The sequence below is a fragment of the Polyodon spathula genome, chromosome 23, assembly GCF_017654505.1.
Source record: "Polyodon spathula isolate WHYD16114869_AA chromosome 23, ASM1765450v1, whole genome shotgun sequence".
In the NCBI taxonomy this organism is placed as follows: Eukaryota; Metazoa; Chordata; class Actinopteri; order Acipenseriformes; family Polyodontidae; genus Polyodon; species Polyodon spathula.
Genome location: NC_054556.1, coordinates 25261096 through 25283940, shown reverse-complemented (window position 1 = coordinate 25283940; position 22845 = coordinate 25261096). Strand labels below are relative to the sequence as shown.

At 39.7% G+C, this 22845-nt stretch overlaps 1 protein-coding gene across 5 annotated transcripts; it reads left to right on the top strand.

The window, feature by feature from the left end:
* The first annotated feature begins 78 nt into the window (after positions 1–78).
* LOC121298281 (regulation of nuclear pre-mRNA domain-containing protein 1B-like) lies at positions 79–10129 on the top strand. 5 transcript variants are annotated; one of them, XM_041225321.1, is made up of 7 exons: positions 79–885; positions 2025–2154; positions 2655–2794; positions 5196–5332; positions 6096–6222; positions 6480–6655; positions 7317–10129. In XM_041225321.1, the coding sequence occupies exons 1-7, from the start codon at positions 735–737 to the stop codon at positions 7458–7460; spliced, it is 1005 nt and encodes a 334-aa protein (XP_041081255.1). In that variant the 5' UTR covers positions 79–734; the 3' UTR covers positions 7461–10129. The 5 variants fall into 5 exon arrangements, with proteins under 5 accessions (XP_041081255.1, XP_041081252.1, XP_041081253.1 ...); XM_041225318.1 differs by having other exon boundaries at positions 2655–2848; XM_041225319.1 differs by having other exon boundaries at positions 2025–2172.
* The last annotated feature ends 12716 nt before the right edge of the window (positions 10130–22845 follow it).

The following is a 22845-nucleotide window of genomic DNA, read 5'->3' as shown; positions in this document are numbered from 1 at the left end:
AATAATGCTAATTTAAAATTGTGACTGTCTTCCCGACCACGTGTGTTTATTTGCTCTTTGAACCCAATGTAAAAGGTCACTCGGCCATCTTAGCAACAGATGCAGGTGTTTGTTTGCACTACAGGATTATTACAGTAGCAGAAAAGAAGGGGAAACAACGCAAAGAACCAAAACAAAGACCCAAGTTGCAGGATAACGGGATTTTGGTCAACTCGGCTAGGAACGGCATGTTTGGCACATTACATTCGTTGTCGTTTGTTTCAGTTTTGAGTCGACAGCAGTCGTACAGCACTCTGCAGCCTAGATGCTTGTTGTCTTCTTGTGAGTTTCCTTGCCACAAGATCGTAGCCTAAGAGATAAGCTTAAATAGGGATGCTTTAAGAAAAAAAAAAAAAATGAGATTAGCAAAATATTTATGATTTTCGTAACTTTTATATATTTTTATGTTTACAGTTTGTAGCGTGCAAAGCGGGGTGCTGTTTATGAGTATCGTCGTCGTAGTTATATACAGTGGTGAAACCTTATCAGCGGTTAATAGCTGATAACTCGAATTTATTTAAGAATTGTACCCTAGCTAAGGATTTGAGATAGGGCACTGGCGGGGAGTCAGCGCTGGCAGGACGAGTTGATCACTGATGATAACCACACACTAGTGTAGAGTGAGATCTTAACCCAGTTAATAATTTCAATAAATCGAGAGGCGACAGTCTTCAGTAACGTAAAGGGAGACAAAAATGTCTTCGTTCTCGGAATCGGCCCTGGAGAAGAAGTTATCCGAACTCAGTAACTCGCAGCAGAGCGTGCAGACCCTTTCGCTGTGGATAATCCATCACCGCAAGCACTCGTCATCTATCGTCAACGTGTGGCACAGAGAAATGAAGAAAGGTGAGTTGATTAAAACATGCTCGCGTTTTAATTGATTTGAGTGGTGCATACTTTTCCGATTAGTCAGTCGCCCTTGGGCATGCAGGTTTTCGTTCCAGTGGATACGCATCAGTCAGCATTGTTGTTTATTTGTGTGGGTTGTTTGTTTACTAGGTTAAAGCCCTCGTGTGACAGTACTTTTTTTTTTTTTTGCTCGGTAGTGTGAGTAATTTATTGTCACCAGTTAGCTGGAGGCCACCACGACCACGAGTCTGACTTTAGCAGCTGTCGTGGCAGACGTATATTTCCTGCTGATAAAAAGGTTACAGTTTTAAGTCTTTTTTTTTACCTATTTATTGTACGCTGTTACTTAGTAAGCCTGTGTTGAAAGCTTTGTGTGGGACCTCTGTAATATGTTTTAATAAACGCGTATGGTTCTGAGTTGTGCTAATTGACGATACGTCACTTATACCCTACCTCTGCTGCAAGTAGTTCCGTAACACGTCTGTTTGAGTAACGTCATGGCAAGCAGTTTCAACGCACGAGGAAGATGTACAGCTAAGACTACTTTCGCAGGATGGAAATAAACCTGATGTTTAAAAAGAACGTGTAACAAAGTATAACCTGTAGAAAATGTGTAATTAACACCAGTGAATTACCTGGCTCTGAAATTGAACGTGTTTGTGGGGAAATGCAGCTTAAGACCAAAAAGGTGTTTTTTTTTTTTAAACTTGTATAATGTTTACTGACAATATTATGTTCACTCTGTGTTAACACCTAGAGTATTCCTAGGATATATTCTTATAAAAAAAAATGTGTTTCTGCATTAAAGCGTAGTCTAGTAACCAGTACAAGTCAACTGCAGTTTATTTTGTTATGGGGTGGACTAAAATGTAGACAGGTTACCTGATAAGCAAGTAAACAAAGTTACTTCAGAATTGTATAGCACTACTCTGTTTTGTCTGCAGTCATGGTAGTGACTCTTTTTGTGGTTGTGTTTTCATTTTAATTATGAGTGACTTGTCTTGTCTTAGTTTTAGATTTTTAAGCTTCCACAAGCTTTCTCCAGTTACCCCAGCTGTTGAATTCACATATGCCTCTTAAGTTTTATTTGTAGTACCTGAACTAAACCAGGCTGACGATCCCTTTCCCTGTTTCAGCAAAAAGTAGCCGGAAGCTGACCTTCCTCTACCTGGCCAATGATGTGATCCAGAACAGCAAGAGGAAAGGACCCGAGTTCACCCAGGATTTTGAGACGGTCCTTGTGGATGCTTGCTCCCATGTGTCCAGGTACCGGGCTGTACTGGGGTACTAGTTTTACTTCTCTTCACTGCCTTGGCCATTTAACAAAAGGGTCTGACCTTCAGCAAATGCACTGAGAGATTCATTCCTGTAATGGTGTTATTAACAATCTTCTGAACGGAGTCGATCCAGCTCAAGGTTGGACCAAATTATGTGGGCTTTCCTCTGGTTGCGGTTGATGAAATATAAATAACATGTGATGGAGAACAGGGCGTTAATTCCCGCTGAGATATAGATTGGACCCCTAGGAAGTTACACAAAGGGTTGATCTATTAAAGATCTTGTGTGTGTGTTTTTTTTTTTTTAAAACATGCCTGTTTTTATATTGTGTGTTTTGTCCGTTTGCAACTTAGCCGTTTTTGTTGTAGCAACCCTGTCTTCTTCCAGTCAAGTGTGGGTTGACAGATGTGGTTTTATTGTGTGCTGCTGCTGCGAGGCTGGTTTGCAGGAATGTGATTCGCTGACTCTGCAGTCTTCTTGTCCTTCAGAGAAGCAGACGGCGGGTGCAAGAAGCACCTGGAGCGGCTACTGACTATCTGGCAGGAGAGGAGTGTGTATGGGGCTGACTTCATCCAGCAGCTCAAGCTGGCCATCGAGGACTCCAGCAGCCCCAAGCAGAAGCCCAAGGGTAAGCAGCCCGGAGCTCGACGAACCAAACACACCCGGGAAAAGCGCATTGAAGGTTGGTCACACTTTAACCCCTTGGTCCCAGGACTGGTTTGCTCGGTGCAATATGATCAGCAAACCTTTGCATGTGTGTAATGTATTAGATTTTGAAGAATTATTGTGGTCAGTATTGATCTGGTAGCAAAAAACTGTAAATCCCAATTTTTGCAAATAAACCTTCAATTAAAGTACAGGGTAATTGCTGTGCTGTTGTTGTTGTGCTTTGAGAGTAGTACTGGTAATCTCTGTAGATTCTAATGAGGGGGTAGGGGGGGGGGGTTTTAAAAAAAAAAATTAAATAAATAAATAAATAAATAAAATCTAATGCACAATATGTTCTTAAATGCTACCCTGTATTTCAACACAATATGAGACAATATTAGTCCTGCGTTACTAGTACTGACATGAGTGCCCTGTATTTATTCAGAGAACCAGTGTCAGTCCTAAACACAGGCTGGGAGATAAGGAGTTAAAGCAACCAGACTTGTGCAGGAACGTGAGAAGGATCCACCCAATAAATACAAACTGCACTCCATGTTGCATGCTTACTGTGTCTGTATTCATTGTAATATTTGGAATACAAAAACTATAATCTGTTGCGGATTTATCTGGTTCATAACTAGGGAAATCATATCTCCCTATATATTCACTATGTAACACAATTTTTGTTCCTGGGTAGTAAGTGTTATTTCCTAATTGCTTATGCCTCAAAAGTATAGAAAATGGTTATTATTCCCCACAAACTGCTTTTGTCACCAGGACAGTGATATTTTGAAATGTACCTATTTCCAATGAGAAAACGGGCGAATTTGTGTCTTTTCGTTCACATAGTCAGAAAAAAACAACATATGAATCCAAATTAACATGTATTTATACTAAAGTAATACAAAAATGACTACAAAAGATTTAAGAGTAGTTTTTTGGGATTTACGATTATACTGTAAATCACTTTCACGAATCAGCCCCCAAATGTAGTCTCCCATCATGTGTTCAAAGTCCAGTATATCCTGGTGGAAGCGCTCGCCTTGCTCCTCCGAGTACGCTCCCATGTTGTCCTTGAATTTATCAAGATGAGCATCAAGGATATAGACTTTGAGGGACATCCTACAACCCATTGTGCTGTAGTTCTTCACCAGAGTCTCAACCAGCTCCACATAGTTTTCGGCCTTGTGATTGCCCAGGGAGCCCCGAACCACTGCGACAAAGCTGTTCCAAGCCGCTTTCTCCTTACTAGTGAGCTTCTTGGGGAATTCATTGCACTCCAGGATCTTCTTTATCTGTGGTCTGACGAAGACACCGGCTTTGACCTTTGCCTCAGACAGCTTGGGGAAGAAGTCTTGAAGGTACTTGAAGGCTGCCGACTCCTTATCTAGAGCTCTGACAAATTGTTTCATAAGGCCCAATTTGATGTGCATCGGTGGCATCAGCACCTTCCGGGGGTCCACCAGTGGCTCCCACTTGACGTTGTTCCTCCCCACAGAGAACTCGCTGTGGCCAGTCCCACCTGTGGTAGTGCGCCTTGGTGTCCCTGCTGTCCCAAAGGCAAAGATAGCAGGGAAACTTGGTAAAACCGCCTTGGAGACCCATCAGGAATGCCACCATTTTGAAGTCTCCTATGACCTCCCAGCCGTACTCATCATACTTCAAGGCCATCTCAGAAAAATGCAGATATGTATCCACTTAGGCAGCTGGAACTAAACTGAACTGGTGGGCTTAAGGCCCCTGTATTTATACTACTATTTATATTACTGGAAAGTTCTAGAAGTTACTCCAGATTTACTCAGCACTGAGTCTATCTGGAATGTTCTGGAAAATAGGTGAATTTCAAAATATCACTGTCCTCGTCACAAAAGCAAAGTTTTTGGGGAATAATAGCCATTTTCTATACTTTTGAGGCATAAGCAATTAGGAAATAACACTTACTACCCAGGAACCAAAAAAAAATTAAAAATTGTTACACGGTTTTATGAATGTACATATATTTATAATACTTTATTTTTATTTTTTAAATAAAAGATAAAACTGCTTTTCTGTCATTCCCACATTCCCATGTTTTTTATGACAGCATTTCATTTAATGCAAAGTCTTCAAGTGGAATGCACAGGCGTGCTGAAGTGTAGCAGTGAACCAGCATTAGAAGCAGTAAAGCGGGTAGAGCGTTTGATTGCATTTAGCTAATGGTTTAATCCGGGGTTTTTTTCGTTTGTTTTTTTTATCTGTAAAGCTGTTTATACTGTCGGATTAACCTAATTACCTTTTTTTAAACAAGGAATCGTGTCGGGTTGGCATGTCATCTGGCGAGGGAGCTGCAGTCCCACCTCACAATAACCTGACTTCTCTGGTGCTAATGTTCACTTTTCCAGCAGTGGAGGAGAAGAAAGCCATCAAGCGTGCCTACCAAAAGATCCAGGAGGCAGAGGAGGAGGAGGAGGAGGAGGAAGACGATGATTACCGGGGTCACTACTCTCCGCGGGACAATGACACCACCGCACCCCTTCTGGTATTGCTGCTGCCGCTGCTGCTCACTTTGCTCAGTGGCTTTTTCTTGTTCAGTTACTCAATCACTTGCTCAGAAACACGAGCCAAGTCTCATTATATAGTATGCTACGAAGTTACATGCAGTATGGACTGGTTCATGAGGACCTCTAAAGACCTTCCTGAGTCAAATTTGGGTTTATATTAGCATCCATATAGTAGATATTCTACCACATTGTCTCATATTATATAGTAAGAACTCAGCGCAATCATTTACCACCTCCTTCTTTCAATGAGGAACCATAGCACTGGCACAGCATCAATTACAAAACTTATTTTTAATAGCATATTTAGACATTTAGGAATTGGTCTTTCTGCTTGCAGTGCAAGTTATTTCACGGTTTTGGAAATGTCCCCAATTGTTAGCAGTTAGTGAAACTTTTTTTTAATGTGAATTTGCACTGCACTGTACAATTGTTACCACTAGGTGTCAGCAACCGTTCGTTCAACTCCCGGTCTGTTTACAGTGCTGGAGAAAGCTGATAGCCTTGGTATTATTGTTTTTAGTGTATTATCAGGGAAAACCGGAGAATGGAAAACATTTGTGAATACACACACCTGTATCGGATGTGTGAATTCACAACCCCTTCCCCCAAACAAAACAAATTCACCTTGTGCTAATACATTTGATGATTCATATGTGGGCTCTGCCCGCACATTGCCATGTACTGTATGAGCAGCCTTTCAACCTATTCTCTCAATGTCATTGCTTCCCCTCCCTGGTACAGACGGAGGAGCTGATCAAGGCTCTGCAGGACTTGGAGAATGCTGCTTCTGGGGACGCAGCTGTCCGACAGAAGATCGCCTCGTTGCCCCAGGAGGTGCAGGACGTGTCCCTGCTGGAGAAAATCACAGGTGAGCCTGTCCAGCCGGCAGCAGAGCCCCTCACAGGGATCACAGTGTCCGCAGTGTCCAAAGCTGGCCCTTCCGCTCCGGGTCTTTGTTCCAACACTGTTCTAAATTGCTCAATTGAACCAATTAAATCTCTATCCAGAACCTGAAGTAGTTCATTACTTCATGTTACCTGTTAAACCTGGAGCGGAATGGCCCTCCCGGACCAGTATACTGCTATACAGAATTTAACACGTGTTGTCTTGTGCTCCCCTCTCCAGATAAGGAGGCGGCCGACCAGCTGTCAAAGACGGTGGACGAGGCCTGTCTCCTCCTGGCTGAGTACAACGGACGGCTGGCGGCCGAGCTGGAGGACCGGAGGCAGCTGTCTCGCATGCTGACCGAGTACATCCAGAACGAGAAGGAGGTCCTGGCTGACCGGGAGAAGAAACTGGATGTGAGTTGGGCTCTGATCCTGTGTCCCTCAGCAGGGTTCTAAAGCTAGAGAAACACTGCGGGCAGATTCAGTAAAACGAATACAGAAAAATGAAAACTGAGCGCAGTCAATGAGTACAAACGCTGTAGTAAGAAAAATATAAAAGAAGCCATTAAATTGATATTTGAAGCTACTTCCTCTATAAAGGTTTCTATAAAGCATTTTACAATATGTAATTTGCCGCTGGCTGTTTCTGAGATCTGATGGTAAGTCTGTAGTGGAAAATGATATTAGTCACTTCAAACCTCTGATTAGTATGTCAGCACATCATAACTGAGACAGAACAGGGTCGACTAGGAATGTCTCAAAGCCAGTAACTAGCAAGCATTTGGCTGAACTTAGGATCTGCTTGCTTGTGAGAGAAATCTTCATTACTGCAATCTTGTTCATCCGGACGTTGTTTTTACAAACGTTCTGAAGTTTCTCAAGCCCTGCTTGAGACGGCCAAGTGCTTTCAAACTGTTTATATTTGCTCTGTTAAATCACTCTGATCCTGTTCTGCATGCAGAAGATGGTCGTGCAGCACGATACCAAGAAAGCTGCAGATTTGTAGGGCTTTAATATATTTCGAGTGTAAGAGCCCTATTTAGCAGGTTTTTACAGGGTGTTTGTTCTTTTCCAGGAGTACAAGCAGAAGCTAGCCCGGGTAACGCAAGTCCGCAAGGAGTTGAAGTCCCACATCCAGAGCCTTCCGGACCTCTCTCTACTGCCCAACGTCACAGGAGGTCTGGCACCTCTGCCCTCTGCTGGAGACCTCTTCAACTGATTGAGAATGGCCCACTTCTGCAACTCTCCTTCCAGCCCTTTCCCCCTCAGAGATCGCCAGGCAGCAGCCCTCACCGACGGCTCACACATCCAGCTAGGAGGCGAACTGCAAAGATGGCTCATGAAAGACAGTATCTTGGAGAATGACATGTAATGACTTGTTTCTGAGAAGGAAAGGGTCGATTACCCCAACCCCCCCCCCAGCCAGAAAAGTGGAAACAAAACAAAAAAACAATACCTGCAACTTGGAGGGGGAATAATTATTTTATCTTTTTTTTACATATTTTTTTTTAATGAAATATCTGCCGCTGAGCCCATGATATTTTTTCACAAAAAGGGTAGTAAAGGTTGTCATCCACTTAAGTATTTTTTTCTTTTTCATGGTTGAGTAATAAAGTATGACGGCTCTCCAGTTCGAATGGAGAGTGAGCTGGCACTGAACTGATGCGCTGTTACTTTTTCTAGAGATGCCAGGCGCTGGAAAGGGGGAGCATTGTCCGTGCTAACTGGCACAGGGTTCAAATTGAGACTTCTGTTAACTCTGTTTCTACATGTGTACTAATACAGTTTTACATCACTCTGTGTGTCCCACAGTCATGCCTAACCTTCCACTAGGATTCCTGTGTGACGCTTTCAATAGGGCACAGTGAACTTAATCAGAAAGCAGTAATTTTGTTTATAGCAAAAATGTAGCTCCAGCTGCAAGCACTTAAGCATCCTTCTTCCCTTGAAGCCTGCTTTCCACTCTGCATTGAAGAGAGATGTTTCTGTTACTACCTGCAGCAGCATTAGAAATGTCACCTCTGATGCAACTTGGAAGCAACACAGAAATACACAACTAATGATGAAAGGGGTTCTTATTATTTGTTTTATAGTCTCAACAATAGATAACATCCTTCTATTATATGTATATATAAATAAAGCTTTTAAAAGGCTCAAAGTATTTGCTTTAGACTATCCTGAAACATCATGATCCCACGGTCCAAGAGGTGTATGGTGGGGGCTTGGTTCTAACGCAGGTAAACCTTGAAAATAGTGGTCCTTGGGGTCTGATCTTGTCCACACTCTCTGTGCTTTAATGATAACCTGAACCTGTCTCGGTACCTTTGCCCCCAAGGTGTGATCCAGAATCGGATTACACTGTTAAACTCTGTAAAGTGTTCAGTCTGGAGCCGTAGCAATACCAGACCTCTTCGAGCAGAGGAAAGAGTGCTTAACTGGCTTTGCATCCAGCTGACATTGATTCTTTAGCATTGCTTTTATTTGGCTTGATATTTGACTTGCCTGTCTAGATTGTGGAACTGTGCGCACCCATCGACACCAGCATTCACTGCTTGCTGACCACGCGTGATCTGTGACCGTGGTCATACTTGGGTTATGTTTTGCAATCATGGTTTCTTAGCCAGGCTGGATATGAAATTGTGAATGTCTGTACAATTAGCTATCTGTGTTAAACAGAGTTTAGGGAAGACTAAATGCTTTTAAAGGTGGAATGTGTTAATACTGCTCTGTAGGAGATACACTTTCAAAGTGAACCTCTAGTTTTAAATTTTAGAGACAAAAAAAAAAAGACCCAGTTCAGATTGTTTCCTTCTCTGTAGTTTATGACAGTAATTGAATGCCTATCACCCATATTAGTTTGATTTTAATGTAAGGTAGCATCAGGTTTTAAACTTGTGTGCGTACAAGCAAAACTCTTGCTTATTGCAGTTTGCAAAAAATAAATTGTCGGTTGATTTAAAACAAAAATGTTTGTAGTTACATCCATATTTGAGGGAGCTAAATATCTGTTTTTATGCTGAACAGACAAAGGCTGTCAAAACAGTAACTTTAAAAATAAAAAATTAAAACTAAATAAATAACCACATATAAAAACCACATGTTTTGTTCTGGTATGCAGTGTCGGTGCAAGTACATCACCACTAGAGGATAGACTCATTTTTTGTTAGGTTGCGGGGTTGTAACTAGTAGTCCTTTTCACACTGGATTTGCATAAGCTTGAGACTGCCCAAAGGTGAAACTTCCGGGTGGAATGCGTAGTAAAAGCACAAGTCATATCTTTACATGAAAGGATAGCTCCTGCAAATATTGAATGTGCAAACAGTTAAAATAAAGGCGGACAGCATATACTACTTATTCACTATTTTAGTTGGGTACTTTCATTCTGTTGTGTTTTTATTATTAAGTGCTATCTGGGTTTGGGTCTCTGTTTTTGAATCGCAAGCAGTTACAGAAATAGTTTCAGACTATCGAATACGTTATTTAAAAACAGAAAGATTGTGTTTTGTCTGAATCCTCTGGCTTTATTGCAGATAAATAATTTGTATTTAACCCATTGCTTGCTGCATTGTGCAAACCCAAATTCTGGTGTTTATGGTGTTGACAGCGACAGTGCAGTTTGATTCCAATGATGATGTGCTGTCAGCTGTGGACATAACATTCCACTGTCTATTGTCCAGCAAAAGAGATGGGTCTGGGCTGGAGGTTTTTGTTTTAATGTATTTTTGCATTCCATACCAATTTTTTTCTACAGGCCCTGTGTTTTTAGAAAATTGCCCAACGTACTTTGAACTTTTTCTAAATTCATTTGCTTATGCATTCCCCCAAGCCCCACCCCACCCCCACTGTCTTCCCAGCGACAGCGAGTGGAAGCTACAGCAAGTGGGAGAAGTACAGGCATGGAAAAGTACAGAGCAGTTTAGAAGCAGTAAGGAGAAATTGTATCTTTAATTGCTTTAATCAGAAAACACAGGACATTGGGGAAACACAGCAGCAGCTCAAAGTCAAACAGCCGCGTGTGTTTTTCTGATAACAAACAAGCTGAAACTCGGAGCAGCTGATTCAAATTCAGCGCCGTTCTGAGACACGGGCGAGGGGAGGAGCCAACAACACAGCAGAACAACGCAGTTAAACGAGGCAGTCTTCCCAGCGATAGCGAGTGGGAGAAGTACAGGCGTGGAAAAGTACAGAGCAGTTTAGAAGTAGTTTGAAAGCAGGTTGACAGCTGCAGAAGAAACTAAACTTCCAAAAAAAAAAAAAAAACCCTCAACATGGTCTTCAAGCCAGTAATCTGTGACACCTGCTTGATGTGGGAAATCCGAGAAAACCCAGCGGAGCTAAACCAAGTGTGCGTAAAGTGCCGCGCGATCCAGGATTTGCATAAACTAGTAAATATGCTAGAAATGGAGCTGGAAGAAGTGAGACAGCAACAGGATCTTGAGGAACTGGCACACCCACAATTCGTGGAAGTCTGCATCACCCCTAACAGACTGAAAGCCACCAGGGAGATAGGTCAGAACAGCTGGGTTCAGGTAGGCAGAAGCAGGGAAAAAAAGAAACTTTGTCAAACACAACCACCAGAAATCAAAACAACCAACAGATTTGAGTCACTTCAGAATTTTGATGAGCAGAACCAACAACAAGAGAATGAAAGGAACAACATCCAGGACCCCATTGACAGTGGTGACCAGACAGCAAAAAGAAGGGAGGTCATGATTGTTGGGGACTCCATATTGAGAAACACAGCAAGTTCAATTCGCAGTTTGGACCCCCTTACTACAACAGTGTGCTGCCTTCCGGGAGCCTCGGTCAAGCACATCACTGAGAATGTGGACAGGCTCCTAGAACGAACAGGAGACGACCCGGTAGTAGTCGTCCACATCGGTACAAACAACATTGGAAGAGACAGACCAAAATCCCTGCAAAACAAATTCAGAGAGCTAGGAAGGAAATTAAAAGAGAAAACCAAAACTGTGGTATTTTCTGGTATACTACCGGCACCTTGCAAAGGACCATATGGACAGCTGGAAATAATTAATCAAAACGCATGGCTGAAGACGTGGTGCACACGGGAAGGCTTCACCTATCTTGATCATTGGACCACATTCTACAATGAGGACTATCTGTATAGACGGGACGGACTGCACTTAAATAACAAGGGAACCAGTCTACTTGGAGAAAAAATCATCGAGCAGGTTCAGAAGCATTTAAACTAGAAAGGAAGGGGGGAGAAATCAACAAAAAAACAGAAGGGAGACCACATCAAAACAAGAACAACAACTCAGGTAAGACAACCATTAAATGTATTTATCTAAATGCTAGAAGTATCAGAAACAAAATTCTAGAACTTGAAGCTACTGCACTAACAAGTAACTATGATGTGATAGGTGTTACTGAAACTTGGTTGTCTGAGAGTGATGGGGATGAATATAATATTTGTGAGTATACACTGTATAGGAAAGACAGGCAGGACAGAAGAGGAGGAGGGGTAGCGCTATACATAAGAAACAGTCTTGAAGCCCAGGTGTTAAACCTGGACAAAGAAAATAAAGCCAAATCAATATGGGTCAGAATAACGGACAAAAATTCAAAGGGCATAATAATAGGAACATGCTATAGACTGCCAGATTCAGACGGTGAGCAAAATAATCTGTTATACAATGACATTAGAAATGCGTGTAGCAAAGTAGAAGCCATACTAATGGGGGATTTCAACTTCCCCCATATAAAATGGGAAAACCTGGTGGGTAGCACGAAGGATGAAATTGAAATGGCAAATGACTGCTTCCTAACACAATTTGTCAAGGCACCGACTAGAGGGGAGGCATGCCTTGATTTAGTCTTTTCAAATAATGAAGACAGAATAACTAAAACAGAGGTCAGGGAACCATTGGCAAACTCAGACCACAACATGGTCTCATTTTAAGTGTTTTTTAAAACCCCAAAAGTAAAGACTAAAGCTAAGGTTTACAATTTTAGAAACGCAAACTATGAAGATATAAAACAGAGACTAACAGAAGTAGATTGGAGTAAAATAGAGAAAACACCCACAGAAGAAGGATGGTTGTTCTTCAAAAATGTAGTACTAGAGGCACAAAACAGTCACATCCCTAAAGTAGACAAATCTAAATGTAAAACTAAACTGCCAAAATGGTTTAATAGATCAATAAAAAAAAAAATTCAGCGAAAAAAGGCACTTCATATAGCATTAATAAAGGACCAAAAAGAAAGTACGCAGAAAGAGTACACTGAACTGCAAACGCAAGTCAAAAAGGAAGTTAGAAAGGCCAAGAGAGAAATAGAAATGAACATTGCTAAGGGAGCTAAAACCAATTCCAAAATGTTTTTCCAATATTACAAAAGCAAGAGAACATTCAAAGAGGAGATTAAATGTTTAATGGCAAAATAAATGGCAAAATCGTAGATGAAGAAAAAAAAATAACAAATATATTAAATGATTACTTTTTTTACAAGTTTTTACAAAGGAAGATACTGACAACATGCCCCACATGTCATCCAGTTCCTGTCCAGTTTTAAATAACTTTAGCATAACTGAGGCAGAAGTGTTAAAGAGACTAGGAGCTCTTAAAATAAACAAATCCCCTGGGCCGGATGAGATCCTCCCAGTAGTACTCAAAGAAATGAAAGAAGTAATTTACAAAACGCTAACCAAAATCATGCAGCAGTCTCTTGACACAGGGGTGGTACCGACAGACTAGAAAATTGCAAACGTAATACCGATCCACAAAAAGGGAAACAAAACTGAACCAGGTAACTACAGACCAGTAAGCCTGACTTCTATTATATGCAAACTTATGGAAACTATAATAAGATCCAAAATGGAAAATTACCTTTATGGTAACAGGGTCCTGGGAGACAGTCAGCATGGTTTTAGGAAAGGGAGATCTTGTCTAACTAACTTGCTTGATTTTTTTGAGGATGCAACATCGATAATGGATAATTGCAAAGCATATGACATGGTTTATTTAGATTTCCAGAAAGCTTTTGACAAAGTCCCGCACAAAAGATTAATTCTCAAACTGAACGCAGTTGGGATTCAAGGAAACACATGTACATGGATTAGGGAGTGGTTAACATGTAGAAAACAGAAAGTACTGATTAGAGGAAAAACCTCAGAATGGAGTGTGGTAACCAGTGGTGTACCACAGGGATCAGTATTAGGTCCTCTGCTATTCCTAATCTACATTAATGATTTAGATTCTGGTATAGTAAGCAAACTTGTTAAATTTGCAGACGACACAAAAGTAGGAGGAGTGGCAAACACTGTTGCAGCAGCAAAGGTCATTCAAAATGATCTAGACAAGATTCAGAACTGGGCAGACACATGGCAAATGACATTTAATAGAGAAAAGTGTAAGGTACTGCACACAGGAAATAAAAATGTACATTATAAATATCATATGGGAGATACTTAAATTGGAGAAGGAATCTATGAAAAAGACCTAGGAGTTTTTGTTGACTCAGAAATGTCTTCATCTAGACAATGTGGGGAAGCTATAAAAAAGGCTAACAAGATGCTCGGATACATTGTGAAAAGTGTTGAATTTAAATCAAGGGAAGTAATGTTAAAACTGTACAATACACTAGTAAGACCTCATCTTGAATATTGTGTGCAGTTCTGGTCACCTCGCTATAAAAAAGATATTGCTGCTCTAGAAAGAGTGCAAAGAAGAGCGACCAGAATTATTCCGGGCTTAAAAGGCATGTCATATGCAGACAGGCTAAAATAATTGAATCTGTTCAGTCTTGAACAAAGAAGACTACGTGGCGACCTAATTCAAGCATTCAAAATTCTAAAAGGTATTGACAGTGTCGACCCAAGGGACTTTTTCAGCCTGAAAAAAGAAACAAGGACCGGGGTCACAAATGGAGATTAGACAAAGGGGCATTCAGAACAGAAAATAGGAGACACTTTTTTACACAGAGAATCGTGAGGGTCTGGAATCAACTCCCCAGTAATGTTGCTGAAGCTGACACCCTGGGATCCTTCAAGAAGCTGCTTGATGAGATTCTGGGATCAATAAGCTACTAACAACCAAACGAGCAAGATGGGCCGAATGGCCTCCTCTCGTTTGTAAACTTTCTTATGTTCTTATGTATTCATTTAATTTGTATTTGCATTACACATCTAGAAAACACTGGCCCCAGTTCTCAGGTTTCTGGACAAGAAGCTTCTAGTGTTAAAAAAAAAAAAAAAAAAAAAAAGTGGGTTTTTACCTGCAAAGCATCTATGGCATGGGGTCTGACTGCTAGAGCAAGCAGGTATGACACATGCTATACAAGCAATCCAGACATGCCACAGGCCATGTCTCACTTCAAACTAGGGACTGCAAGAAAACCTGTACTTCGGGTAATTTCCCCACAAACATCTAACTGTCCTCGAATGAGATAAGTTATGAGAAAATACTGTTGAACTGAGCAACAGCACAGGGAGACACTATAATGGATTTGAAGTAGGTTATAACCAAAGCTTAAAAAAAAATAAAAAATCCCTTCCCTGAACAGTATTATTCATTTGCTCTGGCAGGAACTGTTCTGTTGCAAAAATAAATAAATCAATAAAATAAAAAAATAATTATACATGACTATTGCACAGGTGTCATGGTGTCTAACACTTTAGTGATGGTCTTAATCTCAAGAACATAAGACTTAACTGAGTGTGTCATTAAAATATTATAGTTCTCCTTTTTAACATACATATTTCCCTTTAGGATTCTATTGAGGTAATGGTGGCATTGTTAAAGTAATGCATTAGACTTCCTTTTAAAGACAAAACACACTAAAGAAACTTGCACACACTGTTAAGAGTCCTCTTCAGCAAGGATATTAAAGGGAAGGTAAAGTCAGAACATTCTATGCTACGCCGTTAGAAGTTCTACTGTTGAAAAATGGTTGGGGTGTTTGCTCTGATATAGCTGTAACCAGAATGTTGATGATCTCTTATGAAAAACAAAAGCTGTATTTTCAAACACGTGTACAACGTGCTGCAGGTCTGGTTTTTTTATTGTTATTGGGTTACAGTGTAGGTTATATCAAGCTTTGGGACGTCTGTTTTTGCAACCAAAGTGTAACTGGAATGTGAATATATTTGGAGTTTTTTATTCTGTAGGAAAGAACACAAAATACATATATTTAGTAATTATAATAAACTGATGTGTTTGTGTGTTTTTTAAATCATTTTTCTCGTTTGTTCAAATACCAGGACATTGTGTCAAGACTTCATTGATTCAAATTGCAAGTAGATTGGCAACAAAAATGATTAAGACAGGGATGATAGTGTTCAATACTCATTGATGTTTGGATTACAGTTAGGTTTGCATAAATATGCATTTTTACTCCTGGGAATGCCATTTTGTCATAAGGCACACACACACACACACACACACACACACACACACACACACACACACACACACACACACGATAGTAGGAGATCTGTATGGTCCGCAATAGGTAGATCTTTATGAACAGCTGCAGAGAGTGTTAGATGTTTTCTGTTAGGATGTCAAGTACGAGTGAATTGGGTGCCCATGAGAAGAGTATGGCTGCGATAATAACAGGCACTACAGATTTTGTCAGTTCTGCTCCCTGACTGAATGCCTTTAACAGACCAGACAGGATCATGTAGCTAAGCATGGCACAAAGCACGTTTCGATTCGTTCAATTCCATTTGAGCTGGGCTGAGCAGCAAATTCTCTATCACAACAAGGGTTTGTCTCTGCTTGCCGTAAGTCAACATACAGACATGTATACGAGCTCTGCTGCATAAGCAATTAACTGCAGTCTTGGATCCTGCTCGGCTTGTAAGTAGCTGTATGAAATATAGGTTGCTGTTGACACAGTCGGCTAATTCACTTGTATTTCATGTCTCTCATTTCTGGAGGCCTAGGGTCAATTCAGAACTCTGTTTATTCCTCCAGTGGATAGTGGTCAGCTGAGTAATGAAGGTATAAGGAATAGGGGTGCAACTGGTCTGTTTTATTGCTCAAGTAATTCCAACACATTGACTGTACTCTAAGTTAATAGCTTAACTAAAAAAAAAAAAAAGTGCAGTATCATCACCCAGGAGGTAACCGAGAAATATATCTGTGTCTTCTCTTTTTTAAAATATTAAAGATAGTGATTGAGTCACTGCATCCTCCAAGTACAGTATTTACAGAAGATGTCCGTTACAAGTGAACTGCTGCATTTTTATGGTATGTGGTCTGTACTCAGGAAATGAATAAGCTCTTATTGAGATGCTATCAATACTGAGTTTGTACATGCAACTGGCAGTGCCTGGAGTGGAATAATAGTGTGGTTATCTTTCAAAACACTAAACTGCATCCATTTAGTGGGCTTATTATACATGGTAATGTGTTATACAAACGCCATAACTTACATTGATTAATCACCAGACGGAGGGCTGTCAATATTTCCAATTCAGCCAGTGAAAATGTGAGTGGCTTGGCACACGTCAATCAATGCGCCCAATGGCTAGCACATTATGCTGGCTATAGCGTGGTATTCTAGCATGTGCACAACAGACTTTCTTGAGCTTCATACAGTGAAGATGTTTCTCGAATGATAAACTGGAACACACAGTATTGCATTTATTGCAATACTAATTCCGCAATACTAGTTATGCCCATGCATGATTTGGTCTGCTTATCGTTGTTCCTGCAGTTGAAGTTAATTCCTTGAAACAGATTGTCTAAATTTCATGGGTGTGCTGTAAGTGTTATCTTCTTTAATCATTCTGTGTGTGTAATTAAGATATATATATATATATATATATATATATATATATATATATATATATATATATATATATATTTTTTTTCTTTAGGCCTGGCTTTGAGCTGCTTTAAATAATTGCTATATAGCTGCTATAAAGTATTGACACTGAACAGGGGGGTAATAGTTTCCATTTTTCTTGCATTACTTTGCGCTCGGAATCAATCAGTCAACATGAACTTTAGAATGTTTTTGATCTGCTGCAGTGTAATCCCACTTGGATAGAATATCCATAATATACAAGTACTCAGTGACTGTGGGCTTATAAATAAACAACAGTACTTTTGTTGAGTTTTTTTTAGTGTTACCATGTATAAACTGTGCATTCGCCGTGCTTTATCACGCTTTCACTTTCCTTTTGCTGTGTTTACTATACTTTGCTGTGGTACAGCACAGTAAACTTCTATAACTGTACCCATTAGACCAGTGATGTTGCTTTGTTTTTATTTTATTTTTTCTCCTCGGATATTTGTTTTCAAGTATTTACTGCTCTTTACTTTAGATTTCCAGAAAGCTTTTGACAAAGTCCCGCACAAAAGATTAATTTTCAAACTGAACGCAGTTGGGATTCAAGGAAACACATGTACATGGATTAGGGAGTGGTTAACATGTAGAAAACAGAAAGTACTGATTAGAGGAAAAACCTCAGAATGGAGTGTGGTAACCAGTGGTGTACCACAGGGATCAGTATTAGGTCCTCTGCTATTCCTAATCTACATTAATGATTTAGATTCTGGTATAGTAAGCAAACTTGTTAAATTTGCAGACGACACAAAAATAGGAGGAGTGGCAAACAACGTTGCAGCAGCAAAGGTCATTCAAAATGATCTAGACAAGATTCAGAACTGGGCAGATACATGGCAAATGACATTTAATAGAGAAAAGTGTAAGGTACTGCACGCAGGAAATAAAAATGTACATTATAAATATCATATGGGAGATATTGAAATTGGAGAAGGAATCTATGAAAAAGACCTAGGAGTTTTTGTTGACTCAGAAATGTCTTCATCTAGGCAATGTGGGGAAGCTATAAAAAAGGCTAACAAGATACTCGGATACATTGTGAAAAGTGTTGAATTTAAATCAAGGGAAGTAATGTTAAAACTGTACAATGCACTTGTAAGACCTCATCTTGAATATTGTGTGCAGTTCTGGTCACCTCGCTATAAAAAAGATATTGCTGCTCTAGAAAGAGTGCAAAGAAGAGCGACCAGAATTATTCCGGGCTTAAAAGGCATGTCATATGCAGACAGGCTAAAAGAATTGAATCTGTTCAGTCTTGAACAAAGAAGACTACGTGGCGACCTAATTCAAGCATTCAAAATTCTAAAAGGTATTGACAGTGTCGACGCAAGGGACTTTTTCAGCCTGAAAAAAGAAACAAGGACCAGGGGTCACAAATGGAGTTTAGAAAAAGGGGCATTCAGAACAGAAAATAGGAGACACTTTTTTACACAGAGAATTGTGAGGGTCTGGAATCAACTCCCCAGTAATGTTGTTGAAGCTGACACCCTGGGATCCTTCAAGAAGCTGCTTGATGAGATTTTGGGATCAATAAGCTACTAACAACCAAACGAGCAAGATGGGCCGAATGGCCTCCTCTCGTTTGTAAACTTTCTTATGTTCTTATGTTCTTACTGTTTATCGACTACATGTTAGATATTTATTCATTCAGACTAACCCTTTAAACACTATTTAAAGAAACAATCTCACATTTTATTTTCTTTGTCGTCGTCCTCCCCCTTGCCTTTTTTTATGTTTGCAGTCATAGCTACAATTCATGAATTCAAGTTCCCTTGATATTTGTAACATAGGCTGGACCAGACCAAGTATTCTAATAAACCATCTAAACACCAGCTATTATGGTTCCATTGTTCTTTTTGGTTTGCTGGCAAGTCACCACTGTGCAGTAAATGGTGCTGATTTCATTTGAAACTTTCTTTAGTGGCAGCGTTGGTTGATGATGATGATTGTCCCCCTAGTTAACCTTAATGCAGAGTGCAGAATGCGGCCAGCAGCAATAATAATAGTAAAATTCCAGACATGCCTCATTTCACCTGGGGTCTTACTGTAATTCCTTGCAGGCAGACAGCTCTTTGACATGGGACAGCAGATAGATTTTTATCTGGCGCTTTGAAAACTGCCAGTCAAAATAAAGAAGTTGAATAGCATTTATCTGGAACAGGCTGGTTGTTTGTCTTGGGATCAGTAGATACTACTAGGTCAAAGTCGAGATCCAAAACATGTTTGTTGTGTAGATGTCAAAGCACGTCAGATTAATAATGAGAATTGACTAACGCAGTGTGCTGTTTATCAGGACTGCTGAATTATAATGAAAAAAATTATAGGTTGCTCCATTTCTCAAGTTCTAGAGTTATTTTCAAATCATGTTATAGTTTTTTTTTATCATGTTATTGTCTTGGTTTCTACAGATGTATTATATGTAATATCTCTGCTATGTGGTTTAAATGTATTTGTCAAAAGGGTTGCATTGCTCTTGTTTGATGCTCAAGGTGCTCTTTGTTAGACATTTTGGATTGCACATCATTTGTGACCTTTCGTTTTTGTGCACTTCCCTTCAGTTTATATTTTTCGTTGTTGGCTGTCTGACCTCCAATGCATCATCAACAATTTGGAGCTGATTCGTGAGATAAAGCTTTCTTGCAATGCTTGTTTCTAATCTTACGAGCATTGCAAATGGCTTTCTAATATGATTCAATTGAAATTGTCTTTTTTATTCTCCCATGAATAGTCACTAGCCCAGTCTTTTAGGGTTGGCACAAGGCATGTGTTTATATTTACCACCAGCGGACCCATGGTAAAGAACCCGTGGACAAAGCAAAGTTATGCTTAAATCTCTGGGCTGAGGCAAGCACCAAGCATCCATGTTAATGAGTCTATAAATGAGTTTGGGCTTGTGGCAAGTCCATTCTGTGTACTGTGCAACAGCAAACCACATTCCCAACAAGGATTCAACAAGAAAACCTGCATGCTGAAATGTGACCTTATTTGAATTTGATGCAAACACATGCCCCAAACAAGCAAATAACCTCTAGTATAGTAGTTCATTTAGATAGGGCACTCGTATTTATTTTTAATGACTATTGCAAAAGGGCTTCTTGTTCATTCATAACTATAAACCACTCAATGGTAGAATATGTAGTAATACTAACTGAAATGTTTCGACGTTTGTCAAAAAAAAAAAAAAAAAAACCTATCCCAACTATCTTCAGATGAATATGAACTCCTACACAGTTATGTTAAGCTGCAAGTATGTTATTTTAGCTGCGCTACAGTTACTTTGTGCAGCTTGTAAAAATGATGTACTGTATTAGTAAAGCAGTGTCTGTGCGTGCGATTTGAACTCTTTAACACTAAGGACTGTCTTATCTTGTATAACTTTCAAACACTTAATCGTCATTTCTGAGATCAATCATGACAAATGACAATGAAGGCAATAGCGTGGGATGAACTTATACATTTTTAGGGCAGCCTTTATTAAGATCAGGAGCAGTTGGATCTTAAAATGCACCCCTTCTTAACTACTGCACTTGACTTTTCCTACAAACTAATGAGGATGTGTTTAATATTATTTCAAACACTGCAAGGATCTATGCAAAACACAAGCAGGACAGCAGCATGGCACCTTCAACAGCCATTGTTCAAAATGCATGACCCAATGTTTCTGAGTTGAGAACATAGACAGAAGTTCCTCAATTAACTTGTACAGTGGTGGCTTAAGTGGAGTGACTTTTCTGCATGTTTGAAAGAGTTTATTACCGTACATGTTTTTTTTGCACTAGAAACATCTTGAAACTGACCTACAACCTCTTATTTTTGTTGGTGTCTAGCTTGGACACAAGTATTCTGTCTGTGCGTCAGGACCCTATGATTCTTAGTTCTCCAACCACCAGACCACACTCTTCTTCCTAGCACTTTTTTTTTTTCCCCAGCTAACGTCAGCATGTAACATTGTGCAGTTGACGAACTTTCACCTTTTGACCCTCAGTTTTGTGTCCACAGCTTTAATTGTTTTGTTGTTGTGATAACAAGGTAGACAAAGTCAACCAAACAAAAGAAACTATTCTGGCATTCCCTCAAGAACTTCGTTCCATCCGATTTCAAGAAACCATATATCACATAGTGGCTCTAATTGTCATAACCATTGCAAGATTAACAACAATTAAATGTTTATTTTAGGGGGTGCAGTTCCCAGTCTTGTAAGGACCCAAAATTAAAAAAAAAAAAAAAACACTTTTCAAACATTTTCCAACGGACAGAGCAACAAAATGTTTTATGAGCCCTGATCACATGTGTTTGTGTGTTTTAGAAAGGACAAAATGTACGTTAGAGAGGTTATTTGTTTCTTCCAATTGTGAGGGATTTGGGAGATTCAGTCCACTAATCTAAATTCATTACAGTGCAAGACTTCCTAAGAAACAGGCCTTGTTGATTTATGTAGTATCTAAACATGGATACAGATGGGAGATTTTTTTAAGATGACAGTTTGATGAAAAACAACTGCAACTTAGAAAAAGTGTCTAATTTACACAAGGACAGGGACATGGTGCTGTACAGTATGAGTTTAGAGAGCACATTAATTGAGGGCATTTCTTATTTTGTGATGCCTAGTAAAACGATCTGACTTTATCATGAATAAGTATAGCAAGCAAGCGGATTACAAATGTGTACACCAGGAGCACTCAAACACAACCATCATTCTTCCTGCTGTGAAGCTACTGACTACAGCAGCACCTATTTCATTTTATTGTATCTGTCTTCATGGAGATTCCAAATAAATGGTTTCCTCATTCTGAAAGAAGTAATGGTCCAGCACTGGGTGGAACTAGACCCCAAATCGCACAGTCCTTATTTACGACTCCTCTTTACAAAGCATGCCAAACTACCAGGTAAAGTAACACAACCGGATCATTCCATGTTGGCGAAACTTTTTTGATGAGTGATGGATGACATCTGGAATTAGTTTTTCCCTGGTTTGTTTATCTGCTAATGTGACGATATGGCACCAATTTTTCTTTGTCATTTAACGTTGGATAAAATCCATGATCCGAGGTTTGTGATCGATAAACTGACTGGACCTCTGTAGTGAGCAAAATACATGCTCTTGACATTACAAAGCTAATTATTAACATATTGCTTCAGCCCGTTTGTTAATAAATGTTTGGAATTGGAGCATTCCCTGACTTGACCAGATGAGCTAAACTCTATTCCACTTGCCTACCCACTCAACAGGGATATGCATTGTTACTGGCAATGTACATTGATTACTGGAAGATCATTTTAGTGTTGGTTCTATGAAGTACTACTATGGAATTTCAATATACTTTTTTTTCTAAGCAGTAGTTTTAATTCCCAAATGTTTGTTTGTCTCAGATCTCTAGTTCTTCTTATTTTCTTTAAATGACTGTAAAGTTGACTGTGCATTTCAGTGAAGTTTTACAATACTTTGCTGTTTTGTTTATTCATTCAAAATGGGACTGCCAAATGTCATTGATGTTCCACCCCCAATTTGCAATTTACCCACTTTGGTATTAACAATTTAATAATGACTTTCAGAAAGGAAAACAACCAATTTGCTGATTGTTTGTTTAGACTAGTCGATAAATGTGTGTACAATTGCCAATGGTATGTGAGTTCATATGCTACAATACCACAGATGGTCTGTAGCAAATTAAACAAATTACATGACTGCCTCATAAAGGAGTTTCCCAACTACCACAACCTATATGAGTGCTAACCAGGAATGCTTTTGCAGGGTGTGTTTTTATAATGCCAGTCATCATTTCATT